The sequence below is a fragment of the Diuraphis noxia genome, unplaced genomic scaffold (assembly GCF_037042655.1).
Source record: "Diuraphis noxia isolate RWA-SAM2 unplaced genomic scaffold, SU_Dnox_SAM2 contig0001, whole genome shotgun sequence".
Classification (NCBI taxonomy): domain Eukaryota; kingdom Metazoa; phylum Arthropoda; class Insecta; order Hemiptera; family Aphididae; genus Diuraphis; species Diuraphis noxia.
The window spans coordinates 54,629,488-54,648,144 of record NW_028301711.1 but is presented as its reverse complement, the minus strand read 5'-3'; the positions used below and the strand labels follow the sequence as shown (position 1 = coordinate 54,648,144).

Below are 18,657 nucleotides of genomic sequence, written 5' to 3'. Positions count from 1 at the left end.
AAAAAAAGTTATCGGGCTATCTACATGTGTTTTAAATTTCAAGGAAGACAATTGTGATGTAAAGAACTAAAATTTATACCTATTTTATCACAATAACATAGGTAATCAAAATAAACGTTTAAGTTAAACGTTTTTCATGAATAAAAATGTTTTTTTTTCAATTTTAAAAAGTTGGGACTTATAACTTTAACACATTCACTCTTAGTGAAGTAAATAATATTATATATTATAATTTATAATTGCATCTTGGTAATATAAAATAAAAAATAATAAATTTAATAATAATAAAAAAGTATGTATTGTATTGAAACAATACATTTTAAAACAATGATTTTGTATTATTTTATTGATGAATGACAATTGACAATTATTTTGAGAACACATTCATGTCAGCAAATTAATAATTATTTAGTAGGTATATGCAGTAGGTAAAAAAATATGCCATGCAAAATTTAAAATAAATCAAACAAAATCCATGCAAAGTATGAAATATATTGATTTAAGAATGTATAGGTTATTAGGTATGATAGTTTGCGAAAATATTTTTATGTTCCAATTAATATTTTTTATATACAGTGTGTCCCGTTTTAAATATACCACTAAATATCTCAGCCCAATAATCTTAAATTGAAATACGGTTCGTTGCAATAGCTAAGGGGTACTGAAGTACACATTTAAGGACAAATTTCAAATTTTTAACTCTAGTAGTTTGCGTAGTTTGAGCATGCGCAATACAATTTTTTTTTTAATTTCAACACCTATTTTTGTCACCGGATATGGATAGATTATTTTATTCTAAGTAATTTTGATCCATTTACCATACTTATAAATCTAAAATTGAATGAGTTACAGCTTTTTGAAATTTTAAAATAATTAAATTTTTTCGATTATACCAAAAACATTACACGCTTTAATCGAGTGATTTTTTCATAGATTTTAATTAAGAATGTGAAGTAGGAAATTAAATAAAAATTACTCCGTTACATTGTTTTGACTTAAGTTTTTTTTTTTATCTAATAAAATGTTCAAAATTTCCTCCGTTATTTTCTAAACACAATTCTAGTCGACGACTTACTTCTCTATAGGTTGCTGCCAACATTTGTTCTTTTGTTAATAATTGTCTGCACGCTACCGTTATTTTATTTTTTAAATCCTGTAAGTTTGCTAGTGGATCTGCATAAACAAAAGTCTTTAAATGGCCCCATAAAAAAAGTCTAATGGTGTTAGATCAGGTGACCGTGGGGGCCATTCCACTGGCCCGTGAGTTCCCATCCATCGATTTCCAAACATTTAATTTAATTGTTGTCTTACAATAATGGCATTATGAGCGGGTGCTCCATCCTGTTGAAAAAATAAGTTTTGACGAAGTAATAAAGGGACATCTTCCAACATCATCGGTAGCAAAGTTAAGAAATCTGAATAATGTCTTCCATTAAGAGTACCGTCATAAAAATGTGGACCTATTAAATTTCCTCCTAATAATCCGCACTACCTACACATTTGTGCTCCATAGGTACTGTTTGATAATTTGTATCAACTACCCAATGTGGATTTCCGTTTGACCAATAACGGTTATTCTGCTTATTGAAAACACCATTATTGGTATACTTTTATTCATCGGTCCAGAAAATGTAATTTAAAAATAATGGGTCGTTATTTGTACATGTTGTTATCCATGCAATAAATGTTAATCTACGTTCGTTATCACCTTGGCGTAAATGCTGAACTAGATCAGCCCTATAAGGATGTAACTTGTATTTTTTGAATATTTTGTGTACTTTTGTTTTTGAAAAGCAAAATTCTCTAGCAACATGTCTTAAAGATAAGTGAGGATTTAATTGAATGTACGCAATTACTCCATTTTCCTGATCATTATTTGGTTCCATATTGCGTAGTGGTTGTCTCTGTGCATCTCTTATCGAAAAAGTCCCGTAAGTTCGTAAATTATTAAGTACCTAATGTTAAAAAAAAAAATTATGTGGTGGATGATATCTTTCGGGATATCGATTTGCATAAACCATTGCAGCCTCCCGACAATGTTTATTACACTCACCATAGCTATTGCAGCAAACCGTATTTCAATCTAAGATTATCGGGCTGAGATATTTAGTGGTAAATTTAAAATGGGACACACTGATATATATATATATATATATATATATATATATATATTATGGTAAATGAAATAAGCCATATTAAACAATTCATATTAATTGTTGTTACTTTTTTTGGTTACCTGGATTAAAAAAAAACTTATAACAATCATAATGTTTGTTTATACATAGTCACTAAAAAAACTAAGGTGGTCCTTAGGTGTTTAAATTATTATTTAAAAATTGAACTATTATTCTGTATATAGTATTCAAATATTAACTTGAGTTTTAAAGGAGGCAGGCAGAAGAGTAAAATAATAATATTATAATATTGGTGGGAAGAAAATTAAAAAAAAAAAAACACCCTAATAAATAATCGAACCATACTATATTAAAGATGTGTACCTACTAATATTATCAACTTTTACGATCTATACACCAAATACTTTAAATTTTAATCGATAAAGTCTTAGTCAATTATAGGTATTATATATTTTAAAAACTATTAACATCCAAACCCTATTGGGTATTATTAAAATTATAACCAATGATAAACTATTCGATAAACTATGCTATTATATTAACATGCACAATTGTATTCATAAATACATTAGAAAGTGGAATAATCAAACTTGATTTTACATATTTACTCTAACATACTTAAGCAGAATACCATAATATAATATGACATATTAATAGTATACTGTCCACTTGTCCAGTGTTGGTAAAATTACATACCTATATAATTATGTAAAAATGTATTTTAAATTTTAAAACGAACAAAGTGATTCCATAGTTGAATAAAATATTAAAAAATTAAAAAATATAAATTATAACATGTGTACCTAGATTACACTACACTGCTGTTGATAGGAATTAGTGTCCATCGGACTACTAGAGAAATATGGTATAAAATGTATCATAAATTATTATCAAAATTAAACCAAAACAGGTTTCATTAAAATTGCATTAGCAGTATAAACAATATAATTTTGAACTTTACTTGGAATACCAGTTTTTGAAACTTGATAAAATAAATAAATTCAGTTGAGATTTAAGATACATAAAATTAAAACCATAAAGATTTGCTTCGGGTCCCATTATTATTTAATTCGTATAGGTAAGTATAATTAAAATTCAATGAATAAAAAATATGAAGATTTTCTCCACTTAGTAGATGTTATATTCATTAACAATTGTTTTTTTTTAATAAATACATTGGTTTTGGTTTTTAACACATTTTAAAATTTAATTAATGTCTAACGATACATATTTTAGCTTTGTTTTATAATGAAAACGAGTAATAATACTGATGGACAAGAAATATCGTAAATTTATAAACCATACATAATATAGTAAAGTTACTAGAGTTAGGGGAGCCACCGCTGATGAACAAGTAACTTGTGATTCATTATTATATAGTACATCATATATTATTATACTTTACTGTTTCTTTTTTATTTGGGTTATAAACTTATAAGTTATTATAATATTTTTCAATACCTTCAAAATAAGTGCCCTTGCCCAAATGGTATATTTATCTGCCCAACCGGTTTACACACAAAGAGCTATTTCAAAGTTTTTGTATATTATATTTTTTATTAGGTGTGTAGTGTATGAGCTTAAAAAGAATTTCAAATACTTAACAGTTTTTGATATTTATTATATTGCCAATCCGGCTAACATAACTTTAATTGACTTTAGATAGTGATTAATACCTACTTAATGGATGCATTATGAAATATAATACAAATAGGATTGATTTATTATAGAACAATAATTTATTATTTAAGACTATGACAAATGTATACCATTGTCAAATTATTAATTATTATTCTATAAGGTTAATAATGGAATTGGTAATCATAAACCATGGTAATGTAGGTATGTCGAGACATATACCTAGATTCAATCCTGGGAAAGTTAATGATAATTTTTGGTTAAGTTAAGATATAGAAATCATTTTAAATAAGTTTAAAGTTAATAGTTATCTATTATCTTAATAATAGATAAGTACATTTTTCAACTTAGTTAAGTTAAAAGTTATATGGAAACTTACAAATTTAACCAATAAATAGCCAATAATATGGCTTAAAATATTAACAATTAGAAAGTAAATGTTTATGCAACATGTATCATCAATATTTATTTAATTATATTTATATTTTTATTATTAATACATTTACTTAACTGGGATTTGATTGAAAGTAACTTGTTATTTATTAAGTTTACATCAATAATACCTAACCATTAAGTTAATGAAAATTAAATTTAAAAAAATTAAAATTAACTTAACATAACCTTTTTACTTGTTAAAGCACAGGTTTGAATATAATAATTATGTAATAAATTATTATATTATATTAATAAAGATATATATTATAGTATACAACAACTTATGAGTTATGATTAAAATAAGATACCTAATAATATTTATAAAAGTATGTTATTTTTTATTTTTTTAATGTATTTAAATTTAATAAAATCATTTAAAATGTTAACATTTAAATAAATGTGATACGTTTTAAAAACAAATTAGAAGATCTGTGTATACATTTGGGTATTTGACAAATTTTCTGATATATTCAGTGGGTAGATACTTATAGGTATCTAATTTAAATTTTTTTTTTTTTAATTTATTCATTGTAATTGTGTTGTATAAAATTTATAAGATATAGCCCAGTTAAAACAGGATTTAAGAACTTTTTCTTATCTAATGTGTTATAAATTAAAGTTAAGTTTTTTTTTATGTCTATAGAAACTAGAAAGTATAAATTTTTATAATCTAATTTTATAACATTTATCATATTATGAAATGTAAAGTTATTATTATGTTAATCTATATTTGTTTTTGAATTTAATGATTGGGTTCATTTAGAATGTATAAAGTTATTTAGTTTTTCATAATTAATCTTCCATTATTTTTACTTATAAATTTAAACACTTAAAAATTTATAATAATTGATATTGAGAAAAATACAATCACAGTTCCACAATACAGAGAACTCAAAGAAGTTATCCAAAAAATATTTAAAAATTAATGGGTCAAATGCAGTTTTTGCAACTTTAAACTTAGACAATAACTTTGAAGTTGGAATACATGCATAAGCACAAATTACAATTATGTCTAAAAATGATAAATTTGCAAGCAAGTTGGTATTCAAATAATCAAAAAATAATTAATTTAAATTAATAAGTAACTATAATCAACAAAATGACCAACTTTTTTTATGATAAATCAAATATTGAAATTAAGTTTATAGAACATAAAAAAAAATTATCAACCAACACACCACACAATACTGCAAACTCATTAAATTACAAGGTAGGTAATTACTTACCTACTTTAAATTTAGTTTTATTTTTGTGATTAATAAATAAATGTTCATATAATAATAAATTAATAAAATAAATGTAAAAATAAAACTACATACAGAAATACTTTAACAAAACATACGTTTATGTATTTAAACATTTAAATTTTTCGCCTAATGTTCACCTAAATCAGACAAGTTTTGGAGGAAGTCCTCTGGAGTTATTATATGGGATGAACCTACATAAAAACAAAAAATATATTTACATGATCAAATTTTTGCCATAATAAATGCTTATACCAACGACCTACCTATTACAATATCCCAGTTTTTGAAGGTTTTGGATACCTCATAAACACTTCTAATTTCTGAATAGGTAACTCCACCATTTATGAAAAGTATGATTCTTGGATTGTGTTGTTTTGAATCTTTTCCTTTGTACCACGTTGCATTATACCTTGAACTAATACAAGGTTTATTCATGCGAAAGGTAATTTTATAATTTATCAAATTAAAATAATTATAATATAATACATGCCATTTTAAATAAAAATAAATTATCATAACTTACAATGAAGATTTGTAAGTCGATAAAATAATATTTCATTATATTAAAAATAAATAAACACTAAGTAGGTAAGTACGATTCGGCATTTACCGGAGTATTTACTTTAGATGTATCTAACAAAAATAACAGTAAACTGCATGACGAATAAGTGAACTGTGATTAATGACTTGTGGATTTGTACATTTATAATATAATATTTAACCATTATAACCATTATTATAGATTATGATTAGAGATTTTGATCTTGGCATTCCCACAAATTATTGAAAACTATGCGTAGCTATCTATCGTAAAATAATTGTGATACGTGCGCATGTAAAAAATCAATAAGTTTATGCCGTATTTAACTACTACTTTCTTTATACAAATAATATTATAAATACTTTAATGTGTGCAAGCATGATAATTATTAAATTTGTTATGTAAATATTTCATGAGCAAACCTCTTGTAATTTATAATTTAGTATTTAACATACAGTAGTTATACCTAGACGCTTTATTATTTTTAGTTGAATGCTCTCTCACAAATGCATAAGGAAATTCTTCAGGATCCAATTTGTTTTCTATACAATGTTCAATTATATCTTTGATCTTTGGCGTCCAGCGTGAAACTTGGAATGTATTTTCATCGACGCGATCCTTACGTTTAGTCTTACTAGGCGGTTTCTTATTATTTTCCTGAAACAGTAGTTAGATTATTAATTATTATTTTAATAAGAAAAAAATACTAAGATAACTAATTTTATAATATAGTCATAAAGATAATTTACATCTATGATAGTGGTAACGCCAAGTTTATTCAAATTGATAATAGTTTGTATATTAGCTGGTGAAAGTTGAGCATTTTGAACAAGTTCTTTAAAAATATCTTCTGATACTCCGTTCATAAATAAAATATATAATATAATAAGCCTTATCTTGTTCTGTATAGATACATTACTGTCCATTAAAAAAGAAGTCAGTCTCTTCTTAACATCGTAAGTGATTTTATCACCAGTGGCTTCTTTACCCATAACTAGGTCTTGTTCGAAAATACAAATGTCCGCTAAATGCTTTCCATAGAAATCCATGCATTTTTCAAGTGCACCCATATATCTGGTGATATTATTCAATGTTTTTTTTTGTTGTGGAAGTTTGTTAATAACATAAGATACACCACCAGCTGATGTACTTCGTGAAACATCATTAGCTGATACGATTCCAGAGTCCACATAATTCTTCAATTTATTTTTCAGAATACTTAAACAAAATAAACCTGAGTTATAAAACTATGATATCAAGCTTGAGAGTAGATTCTTAACTTACTCTGCCACATTATAAATGTGTTGATGTTTGAGCTCCGTCCATAACTCATCTTCATCGTCAAAAACTACGTCTTTTTGAGCATCGTTTTCAGTAAACCTTTCCAAATAAAATATGATATGATATAAAATTGTAAACATTATAAAAATTATAAAATTAAATTGGTAATTATAAACTCACATAAAAACATTGTTTTTTATTAGAAAATTATCATGAGCCATTGCTTGGAAAGTGAGCTCGTGCAAAATTAGTGAGATCCAATCAAATGACCTATCAATTATTATTAACTGCGAACGGATTTTTTCATTATTATCACCCATGCAAGGTGCATCAATTTTCATTATTTTCAGTGCTTTCAGTACCATTTGTGCTAATTCTAATGTACTTTTATTATTACTTCTTTTATTATAATTAATAGATGGATATTCATCCAACACATAACAAACAGAGGCAATCTCGAATGCCAAAGAATCCAATTGAGGAATTTGAGCACTGTCAAGTAAGAAATTAAAACACGATTGAAATGTTTCGCGGCAGTTCAAGGAAAACACCTAAGGAATATAAACAGATAAAAATATAAGCTACTTAAACAGGTTAATAATTATCAATGTTTAAATGATACCATGAATTAATAAAACACCCACCTGCCTCTCAAATGGTATGAAAGCAATGTTAATCTCTCGGAACGATACAATCTTTTGCTTAGGAAGTGATTTGGAGAGAAGATTAAAGATATTATCTGGACATGCTTTGTTAAAATGAAGCAAAATATTAATACTAGGTTAATCAAAGCAAAACAAAAATAGATTATAATTAATAATTCAAATTAAGTGTAAACCCCTCCTTCCCTCTCACAGAATGACTTTCAACATTAAATTTTAAATCACTGAAAATGTCTTTACCTAACTTAGTACCTATAAAACTATTACATTAATAATAATTCACTATAATGATGTTTTAACATAACTACATAGCACTACAACTATAATTTGAGTTTAATCTAGAGTGTATATACTTTTATAATTAGTGGTGTATCCAGGATTTTTCAATGGAGGAAGGGGCTAATCAGAATTTGATATCTTAACAAACTATTTCAATATAAAGTCTTACAGCAGGTAATTGTAAATTGTAATTTATCATTAAATAATTTGTAAAACACATACATATCTATTACTGATATCTATAGGTCATAGTGACCGTTTTATAATACAAATGTGATATGATAAATTACATAAATTATAAATTTTGTTATTATTTTTAAACAAATTTAATTTTGGTATTTTATCATTTTATCCTGTTTTATAATTTTGAAATGATTTTATTACTTCGACCTCACTCAGTTGTTGTTTTTTGTTGATATTTGCCAAATAAATTAAGTCGTTCTCCCGACATAGTTGATTGTATGTATCTATATATTTTAATATACCATTTCAGTGTTGAAAACGTACATACGTTCAGATGTGGGTAAGGATGTTAAAGATGGTAAGGTAACTGGTAATGTTACAAAAAATTGTAATAACTGCAAAAGTATTTGAATATTTGGTATGACAACTGTGCAATGGGGGTAGCTTAATATAATTTAAAAAGGTGCAACACCCGTATTTGTTGACTCAGTCTTACAAACGCGAAACATAGGTAACAAATTTACCCACTCAGCAGTTCACGTTTTACTCTATTAGATTAAAAATTAGAGTGAATAGACCTATTATGAAACTTGATTGTAAGAACATTATCTGTGTTTTATTGGAAGTATTTTTACGATAATTCAGTTTTTAAGTGAGTTATGAGCATTTTATTTTACAATTTATTATACACGCATAACTCACTTAACAACTAAATTATCGTAAAAATTCTTCCAACAAAACACAGATAATGTTCTTATAGTCAAGTTTCATAATAGGTCTATTCACTCTGATTTTTAAGTTATTGAAGTAAAACCTGAACTGCTGAGTGCGTAAATTTGCTATGTTACGCGTTTGTAAGACTGAGACAACAAATATGGGTGTCTCACCCTCTCAAGTTCCTTATTTCTCCATCAACATTTCTAAGTACACAACTCTGCTCTAAGAATAGAATTATCATTATTTATTGTCATTCGGAAAAACTTGAACATATATAGAATCCGCCTTCAAAATATTTTCGTCATCGTCCATACTAAAATTTGATTGAATGAGTTCCTGCAAAGGCATTATATCACTTAGCTGTTAATTAAATAGTACATCGAATTCTTAATTAATTAAATGAAGTAAAGGAAGTAATACTGATATTTTGAAGTATGTTTATATTTAGTCTGTGTGTTTGCCTACCACATATCCAAGGCATGTATATTTCAATATTTGCTAAATTTGCTGCATCTAAAACATCCTTAAAAATTTGTTTGAAGTGTTCATTTGCGTTTTTTCGAAGTCCTTTTAGTTCACTAGAAACCCATGACGTTGGTTAATATACTAGATCCTTAGAAAGATGTTGTTGTTTGCTCTTTAGAGAAATACTGAGTTGTAAAGAGTAGGCCAAATATGTTACTGCAACTTCAAGTGCAATGAGAAATTTACTGTTGGTCACTGAATTTAAATATAATGGAATTTTGCATGAGCTTTCAGGATTAGGGTCATGTGAAAAATCTTCAAGAGAATGCACTACATAAATATACAGTTGTTTAAATGTAATCAGTACATGACCGCTTAACTCAACGAGTTTCACACAGTGTTCTTAATTTTTTATATTTTGAACTATTGTTATCAGCTAAAATAACAGATTTCAATTTATCAGCTCTCTTAGCTAAAGCACAAAAAAAGCAGTAATAGTTGACACAATACTCATGATATTATATTATATTATATTTGATTGAGGAAAAATTACACGTCTTGGATAAGCAAAGGTTTTAAGAGTGTCTAAAACAATATGTAATAAATGCTACAGGTTAACTTGGGTGCCATTAAGTTTAGCAGCATATTTGCTTCTTCGTCATAGTCCCTTATTCCCTAGGGTTATCTATTGGTTGTTATTATAGTTTGTACTTTGCCTTTTATAATATAATATTTATACAATAACACAATCGATGGGGGGAGGGAGCTAAAGCTACCTTAGTCCTCCTAGGTACTCCACTTTTTTATAAGATATAAGCATGAAAGTTCTTGAAACAAATGAAATAAAGTAATAAATTAACTACCAACTACATACTATTATATAGGTAACAAAAATATATTTTTTATAAATATACGATTTAGGGCATAACTAATTGATATAAAAACATTACCAATCGTAACTAGGTAGGTAGAAACTAAATTCTAATTTTTAAATCATCTACATCAGGCATGTCAAACTCAAATTATCATATGGGCCAAAAATATTGAAAAGCTTACTGTGCGGGCCAGACATAAAAATTCAAAAAAAATTCTTATTCGATTAGTTTATCAGAAGATAGTACAGTAAAATACATTTCTACCAAATAAACCATTCTTTAAGAATCTAAGACAGTAGTAACATGACATTAATATTTTATGTTTTTGTTCATGTTCATTAATATTGGTAGCCGTGGACCATAAAAAATTGAGCTGAGGGTGCGTATTTGACATGCTTGATCTACACGATATTAACAAGATACTTATAAGTAGGTATTAATAAGTTAAATAGAATTTATAATTTATAATTTCTATTTATGATTAGATATTATAAGCAATAGGTATATTATACTTGACATAAATACAACACTGTTCGATCTGTATAGTATAGTTAATTAATTACTTTCAATAATATGAATGATTTGAAATAAAAAATATTTATTCTCTACTTGACATAACCAGTCTAATAATATAGTTTATGTCAATATTTTTGAAAGTTTTTATAGATATACTTTTAGTTAAATAGTTTTATTTATCCCTCTCAAGAAAATGTGATTTTTTTAGGAGAATTTTAGTAAGTATACCCTATATATTATAATGAACATCTACTCGGAAAACGAAATTTTAATTATTCTAACTCTTCAATAATTATTTTTTTAAATAAAAATGTGTTGTAATTATATCAGTTGAAATTGAAAATATGAACAATATAAGTATAGAAAAATTTCAAAATGTTTACCATGAGTGAAGTTAATGTGAGCTGATTTATACCTTGTATTTCCTTTCAAAGGAAAATCGCTTAGAAGTGCAGCGACTGAACTTTGAGTTGGTGTCAAAAAATAAATGGCATCCAGATTTACTGGTTCGCGAACTTTGAGCAAATCTTCTACAACTATAAAAAATAAATAAATAAATAAATACTTAATACACAAATTAACTCATAATAATCCTTCCTAATTTCACACTTAACTAGAAAGAAATTATAAATCAAAGTTTCCGATACTCAGGTAACTATAATTATTTCAACAATAACCAAATGTCCTTTGGTGAAGATAAAAGTGATGAGAAAAAGGCAAAACTAATAAAGAATTAGTGTATAACTTCACATAACGTGCACAACTTAGGAAACTATGTTTACGACAATCGTAGAAATGCAATTTATTCAAAAACATGCAAATAACAAAGTATAACAATTTTCAGAAATAAAAGAAAATCGATTATAATTTTACAACTTGTATATGATTTATACATTTTATCGAATGGAACCAAGTTAATATATAATAAAATAAAAGAAAAAAGTAGGCATATTATAAATAGTGTAAAGCTACCATTATTCTTCATAGACTTAGAACAATGAGAGAATTATTAGAATACAGTGAAATCTCCCTTAATGCATACCTCCAAATAGTGGACATTTTTAAAGATACGGGGACATATTAATATAATAGGAAAGCCACTAAATAGGTACCGGAAAACCTAAATAATGGGCACTTAAACGACAGTTTATCAGAATATACAGAGAATAAAGAGAAAATAGCAAAAAGAGCCTCAGAATCGATCAAGGTAACAACAACAATGGGACTAAGACAAAGAGATGAACTTTTTGCTCTTTAATTTTGTTCTCGAGAAGGTTATTACAGAAGCTATAAATCACTTCAGGATTCTCGTTAGCGCAGACTAGGTACTGCTGGCTTTCTGGCGTATGCAGATGATATTTATAACTATAGTTTTTATAGTTCAGAGGAAGTTAAATCATAACTTAAAAATAGTTTCCCACTTTCATTATTTAAGATCTACATGATTTATTTATATTTATACTTATTATAATATTAACCAATAAATGACCATAAAAGCAGAAATTTCTAATAGACTGAACAAAGGGAATAAATACATAAATAAAGGAAACTATTAAGAGCTAAAGTTGTTTCAAAGAATATTAAAATCCAGATGTATATAAAAATTGATACACCCTGTTGTTCTTGATGACTCAGAGATTTGGCTTCTCATGAAAGCAGAACAAATTAGATTAGAAGCGTTTGAGAGGAAAGATCTGAGAAAGATTTTTGGACTATGTAAGATCAATCCAGGGAATAGAAGAAATGACATAATCAACAACTTTGTGAACTTTTCCAACGTTCTAACATAACGAAAGAAATTTAAGTTAAGAGATTGAAATGGGCAGGTTATGCACGAAGGAAGCAAGACTCAATTACAAGAACTTTCATCGAAAACAATCCAGCAGGGAAACGACCTTTGGGTAGACCTTGGGAAGACAGTGTTATTAAAGATGTACGAAGAATAGATGCTGGTATATAATGGAGAGAGACTGTAGAAGGTAGAAACAGATGGAAAAGATTATTTTGAAATAAGCGCTATAATACACATGAAAAATATCAATAATGTAAATTTGTTCAGTTCACAATTTGAAGATAAAAATCGGCACCAATGTACGACAGAATATTCTTTATGAAATATAAATCGTAAAAATACTGATAAGTAGTCATAATAGTTAAGTATTCGATAGGTCAATTAGTTAAACTATCCTAAAAAGATTTTATTATGTACAAAAATGTAATATTTATATTTTTCCTTTGGATTCAAAAATAAAAATAAAAATATTATTAAAATAAATGACAAACTTTTTGATTTTTCATATCACATAATATAAACTAGATTCATGAAAATACAAAATGTATGAAATAGCAACCAATTAAATGGAAAATATGCAAACAAAAAGAATTATAAAATTTCATATTTAAAGTCCATGATGCATAAGGTTAATGTATGGCTCACTCTTCTATTTTTATCAGTATCCTATTTCAATTAACAAATATTATAAAATCTGGCCTTGGCCATAACACTAATTTTGTAGACATTATATTTCTATAGTATGTCTAGAAACATCGTAGGTAATATTTTTCTTTTTATTGAAGGCTTTTGTCTAAATTGATTAATTTTTATTTTATATTTATGTCATACTTTTTTTGAGACCTCAATAAGTAACTATATAATTAGATGAGACACAGTTTACAACGTTGAAAGTGCTCTCTGCCAACCTTCAATGTTATTATTTGTTTTTGTGAAACCTGTAACCGGCTATTGTGTAATATTGGTAGTTGCATAATTTTAAATTAACTGTAGGATGTTGTATATTTCTCCTAGTTGGTCTATTGATTCACGTCAGAATGTTCATGTATGATATCCAGTATCCACCCATATAATATACTGTCTGTAAGAGGACGCCACACCCATATGTGTTGTCTCCGTCTTCCAAACGTATGACTTGGCAAAATCTGTTTAGCGCGGGACAACTTTTCTCCCTCAATATTTATAATGGAATTTTCAAAATTTCACAACGCATAGGTAAGAACTTTATCTGTGTCATAGCGTCGTTATTTTTTTGATAGCACAAACCAATAATTTTAAGTAATTTAATGAAAAAATAAAAAGTAAATGTATTTTCTTAAGCTTATAACTTTAATTATATTTACGTTATCAACAAAATAACGACGCTATGACACAGATAAAGTTCTTACCTATGCGTTGTGGAATTTTGGTAATTCTTCTATAAATACAAAGGGAGTAAAGTTGTCCCGCGCTAAACAGATTTTGCTATGTTATACGTTTGTAAGATGGAGACATCACATGCGGGTGTGGCGTCCTCTAAACGACTTTTCTCTATCAAAAAAACTGTAATTTTGGAACAATAATTTATCAGAAAACTCAACTACATGTGGCACAGAAACAAAGCCATTAGCCCTGTTATTTTCTATGTGAATATTTAAATGTGTTTTGTTTCGTATTTCTGAAGGATAAAATTGTTATCTGATATGTGCGTGATATTATGTTGTTAACCTAACCTAAACACATAGGTTACTATTAATAATGACAATTTACAACTAATTCCACGTTAAGGCTAACTGCTTATTTATAAGAAGTCGGCTAAAAACTTCCTTAGAATCCAGAGTAAAGTGGCAGCTTAACACAAAATATGGTGTTATCATTGGTATATCTTGGTTTTTTTGCATCTAAGTTCAAAGTATATATAGAAATACTCTTGGTATTTTTCTGAACTTTGGTTAAAATTTATCTTTTAACTTTCCTAAAAGCTCTAAGAACAATCTCTAAAATGTTCGTTAATATTGGTGGAGTGGTTTTTGAGTCCATGGACAACAAACAAACATAATATATAGAAGAATCATTTTATAAATAAGCACCCATATTAATTTGTTTTAAAAAACCATAATCTCAAACAAATTATGAAACCTCTGTAAATCACCAAAAAATCAAACACATAAGACTAACTCATGGATTTCTAATGTCAAAAGAGGAACCTCCCGTCTGTGAATTTTGTGATTCTAATGGAATTTCAACTTTACAACCAGGAGTGAATAAAGCTCAACTTGATTGAAACTCGATACAAACTTGAGTTGTACATAAGATTAATAACTGTTTTATTATATAATTTGTCTATTCAACGTCATAAAAGTGAAAATTTGATGCATGCTTTTATCTCATCTGCTCGAATAACCAATGGCAACCATAAATTAAAAATAATAAATACCCATTTCCATTTAACAGTTTACAATTTTAATCTGTAATCAATGGCAATTATATATAAAAAAAAAATTTCACATTCCATTATGAATTTCAAAATCATTATTAATTATTTGAGAATTTATTTTCAATGTTATTTTTCAAAAATCCTTTCTTTTTGCTCATCTTGATAATTAAAGGAACCACCATTTCAAGTTCATACTTTTGTAGAATTGTGAGATGAAGTGATCGGTAAGAGAGTGATAGTGGTATTTGGCATTTATTTATTATATAGGACATACCAGGAAGAACTGACTAATACAATCATTGTTGTTATAAATTATCATCAATATTTGAAAAAAAAATGTTTTGATATAATATAATAATTCATAAACACTTGCGCTATACTTCTAAAATAATTTGTTTAATTTTAATTTCTCAGAACTAAGGAAAATTTCAAAATAGCCACTTGCAAATCTAATTTAAAAAACAATTTTTATAGTAAAAACATTCATCTAAGCCAAGTAGTTAATTTTTTAAACTTTTTTTCAATATCATTTTATTTGGAGGAAGTTAATTTAAAATGTAACAAGTTTTCAAAATATTATTTTTGAGAATTTCTTGAATTATTCTAAGATAATCCATATAATGTTCACAATAATTGTTGTCACACTATTAGCTAGCGTCAATTTTTTTGGTCAAATCTTTCTGTTATATTTAGTCAATAGTAAGATTTAAAATAATATATTTTGACGTGACATAAACAACTATGAAATTGTATGCACTTTATAGTTACGAAAAACACAGTATTATGTCATATTGATAGGTGGCGCTGAAGGTGTTAGTGAAAATATTAATCATAAATAAGTACCTAACTATAATTTAACATCGTAACATAGCCGAGTTGTCTAATCTGTAATAATACTATGGCTATGACTGATTAATGAGTATAATAAAGTTAGTGGTAATGATTAAAATTGGTAATTATAACATATATTTTAGGTATATCTTTAGAAATCTAAAAGAATAATTGTTGAGCAACGATAATACATCCAATTTACTTCATTATACCTCAATAACATCATGCATTACAATTACGCAATTAGTAATAAATAATAAATTATCATCTGTTATTAAAATATCAATTTCATATTAATACTACCTAAATATATATGTATATATATCACTATTTTAGTAGTACTTATTTTAGCTCTATGAAATAATATATTTTTAATTTAAACAATATTTATATAGGTACTAAAAGAAACTAGAATTTGTTCCATCCTTTTCAATCAGTCTAACCAGTAGAACAGTGAAATATTGATACTTACTTTATGGAACCTCTTGTTATTAAATTAATCAATAATATACACTGTTAATATTAACATGATAATGTAGGAATTACAAATATGTTATAGAATATCCAAAGTTCTGGCTAATAATGCTAATATATCAGCATTTGGTATCTTATTAACAACATAAAGAGATATAACACACTCACATATGAAATTATAATTACTTAGTATGACATACAAATAATGAATTAACACTCACGAGTAATTCCATTATTACACAAATCAAACATATTACAGCAAGATGACATAATCCGCAATCCAACCTCGTCGAGTACTAGAACGCTCCAGTTAAATCTTCTGGCTGAAGTTTTGGATTTCACGCAACTGTGTTGAATGGCATTTGCTATAATATCTTGATATATTTGTAACAAATATTAAATTAATATGTGAGTCTCATAACTCTGACTACAACTAATACAACTGAAAAAAAAATGCATGTTTGTTTTTTTTTTTTTGGGGGGGGGGGGACTTAACCTACAATTTTCTAACTATACAATAGACCGTAAGGCCGTTTAAAGATAATTTGGCAAACTTTCTTATATACATTACGTATAGTGACGTTGAAAAAGTTAGAATAGTTTTAATTTTAAACACTATTAATTGTTCAAGTTATATTTTTATTTATGTCTTTAATTATGATGCTGTCAAAGTATTCATAATTTTATTTGAAGTGAATAACTTGCCAATATTACTACTACATAATATTACTATCATCTTATATGGTTGTTAGGGCAAAGATATAAAGTAACATTTGAAAATCGTTTTTTTATTGTTATAACCTTACTACGGCATACATTGATGCTACCAGTTGATTTTGTAGATAGGTTGTGGGATAGACCATAGAAAAAAATTATAAAAATCAGTAACAACAAATTAGTTTTAATTATGATAATGTGATTTTAAGGGAGGGAAAAGCAATTATGAATTCACTTACGATTTTTGGCAATCTCCTTTAGTCCCATTTTTGCGTGACGTTGTAATAACAATAACAGATATCAAAACTGATTTGAATTTGTAAAAAACGCTGATTATGGTAAAATTGAGATCGTTCAGGATTTAACAGTGTTGTAGTGTTGTGGCTCCAAATGACGATGGTCCAATGATGAACGGAGCCAGATGGTCCGGGGACATAGGGTGCCTTGAGTGTTTGGACAGACAAAAAATCGATTCATTCAGTGCTGCCAGCGAATGGCGTTTGAAAATTTTGAACTTACAACGTCGTCGTCACTATTATCACAACTTTTATTTTGTTTCGTTATAATGGCCGTGGCGAGAATCAGGAATTAAACTATCAATTAAACGCAATGAATTAAAAATATGACTTTCGAACTAATTAGGCTTAAAATAATAGGTGACCTACAAGCCCTATTATTTGTAAAATTTCGGACTTCACATTTAACTTTACTGCTTTAAACGAACACTTTATGCACTTCTATCTTATCAATGTATTACATATACAAATGTGCCGGATTTACCTCTTCAGCCGCCGTAAGCTATTAGGAAAATGCCGCATTAAAATCATACAATAATTTTTTTAAAACCAATATGAGCTTCATATAAGTTTTTATTTTAGTGCACAATTAAAAACTTATAAAATCAAGTACTTGAGAAACTGGATATTTAATTTTAAAATATAAATACAAAAATACAAAAATTTGAATGCAATGATAGGTATCATTGTATACGAAAAACGATTTTGAACGGAGATGATCTGTCAGTCTAGGATATATTATATTTAAATATTGTCATATATTCTATTTTGAAACAAATATTTTATTTTTCAATTAAGACGCATTTTGCATAAGGCATGGTTAATCAATTTTTCCAAAAACATTGCATGTAGTTATCATAATTCATAATACCTTATATTATCATAGATATACATATCGATTTCATAAAAACTTAAAACTCAAAGGCTCAAAACATTTTTCCTATACTGACACTTCAAATTTTCTCTATAGCTATTTGAAGCAAAACTTATGGAAAACTTAGTGTTGTAGTTATAAACGCAAAAATGTTTATGATTTTTCAACTTAAAACTAATTTGCAAATATTTATGGTTTTGACGAATTGTTGTCAATATTTGAAATTCAAATGCTAATAAAAATTTAATTTGAATTTTCGGTGGACATATTTTTGTGATAAATA

The 18,657-nt window shown here is 26.9% G+C and overlaps 1 protein-coding gene, 1 long non-coding RNA gene and 1 pseudogene across 2 annotated transcripts; all 3 read right to left on the bottom strand.

Annotated features, from left to right (window-relative positions):
- Nucleotides 1–1,009: 1,009 nt before the first annotated feature.
- Nucleotides 1,010–1,886, bottom strand: LOC149060929 (uncharacterized; annotated as a pseudogene).
- Nucleotides 1,887–5,565: 3,679 nt separating this feature from the next.
- LOC149060928 (uncharacterized) lies at nucleotides 5,566–6,643 on the bottom strand. Its single transcript, XR_016189387.1, has 3 exons — nucleotides 6,463–6,643; nucleotides 5,719–5,870; nucleotides 5,566–5,646 (listed from the first exon to the last, which is right to left on the bottom strand). It is a non-coding gene; the product is annotated as an uncharacterized LOC149060928 (long non-coding RNA).
- A 2-nt stretch (nucleotides 6,644–6,645) lies between these two features.
- Nucleotides 6,646–17,471, bottom strand: LOC107161299 (protein ROP-like). The gene is made up of 7 exons (XM_089230777.1): nucleotides 17,444–17,471; nucleotides 11,358–11,510; nucleotides 9,726–9,913; nucleotides 7,458–7,828; nucleotides 7,281–7,376; nucleotides 6,916–7,214; nucleotides 6,646–6,653 (listed from the first exon to the last, which is right to left on the bottom strand). The coding sequence occupies exons 1-7, from the start codon at nucleotides 17,469–17,471 to the stop codon at nucleotides 6,646–6,648; spliced, it is 1,143 nt and encodes a 380-aa protein (XP_089086903.1).
- Between the last annotated feature and the right edge of the window lie 1,186 nt (nucleotides 17,472–18,657).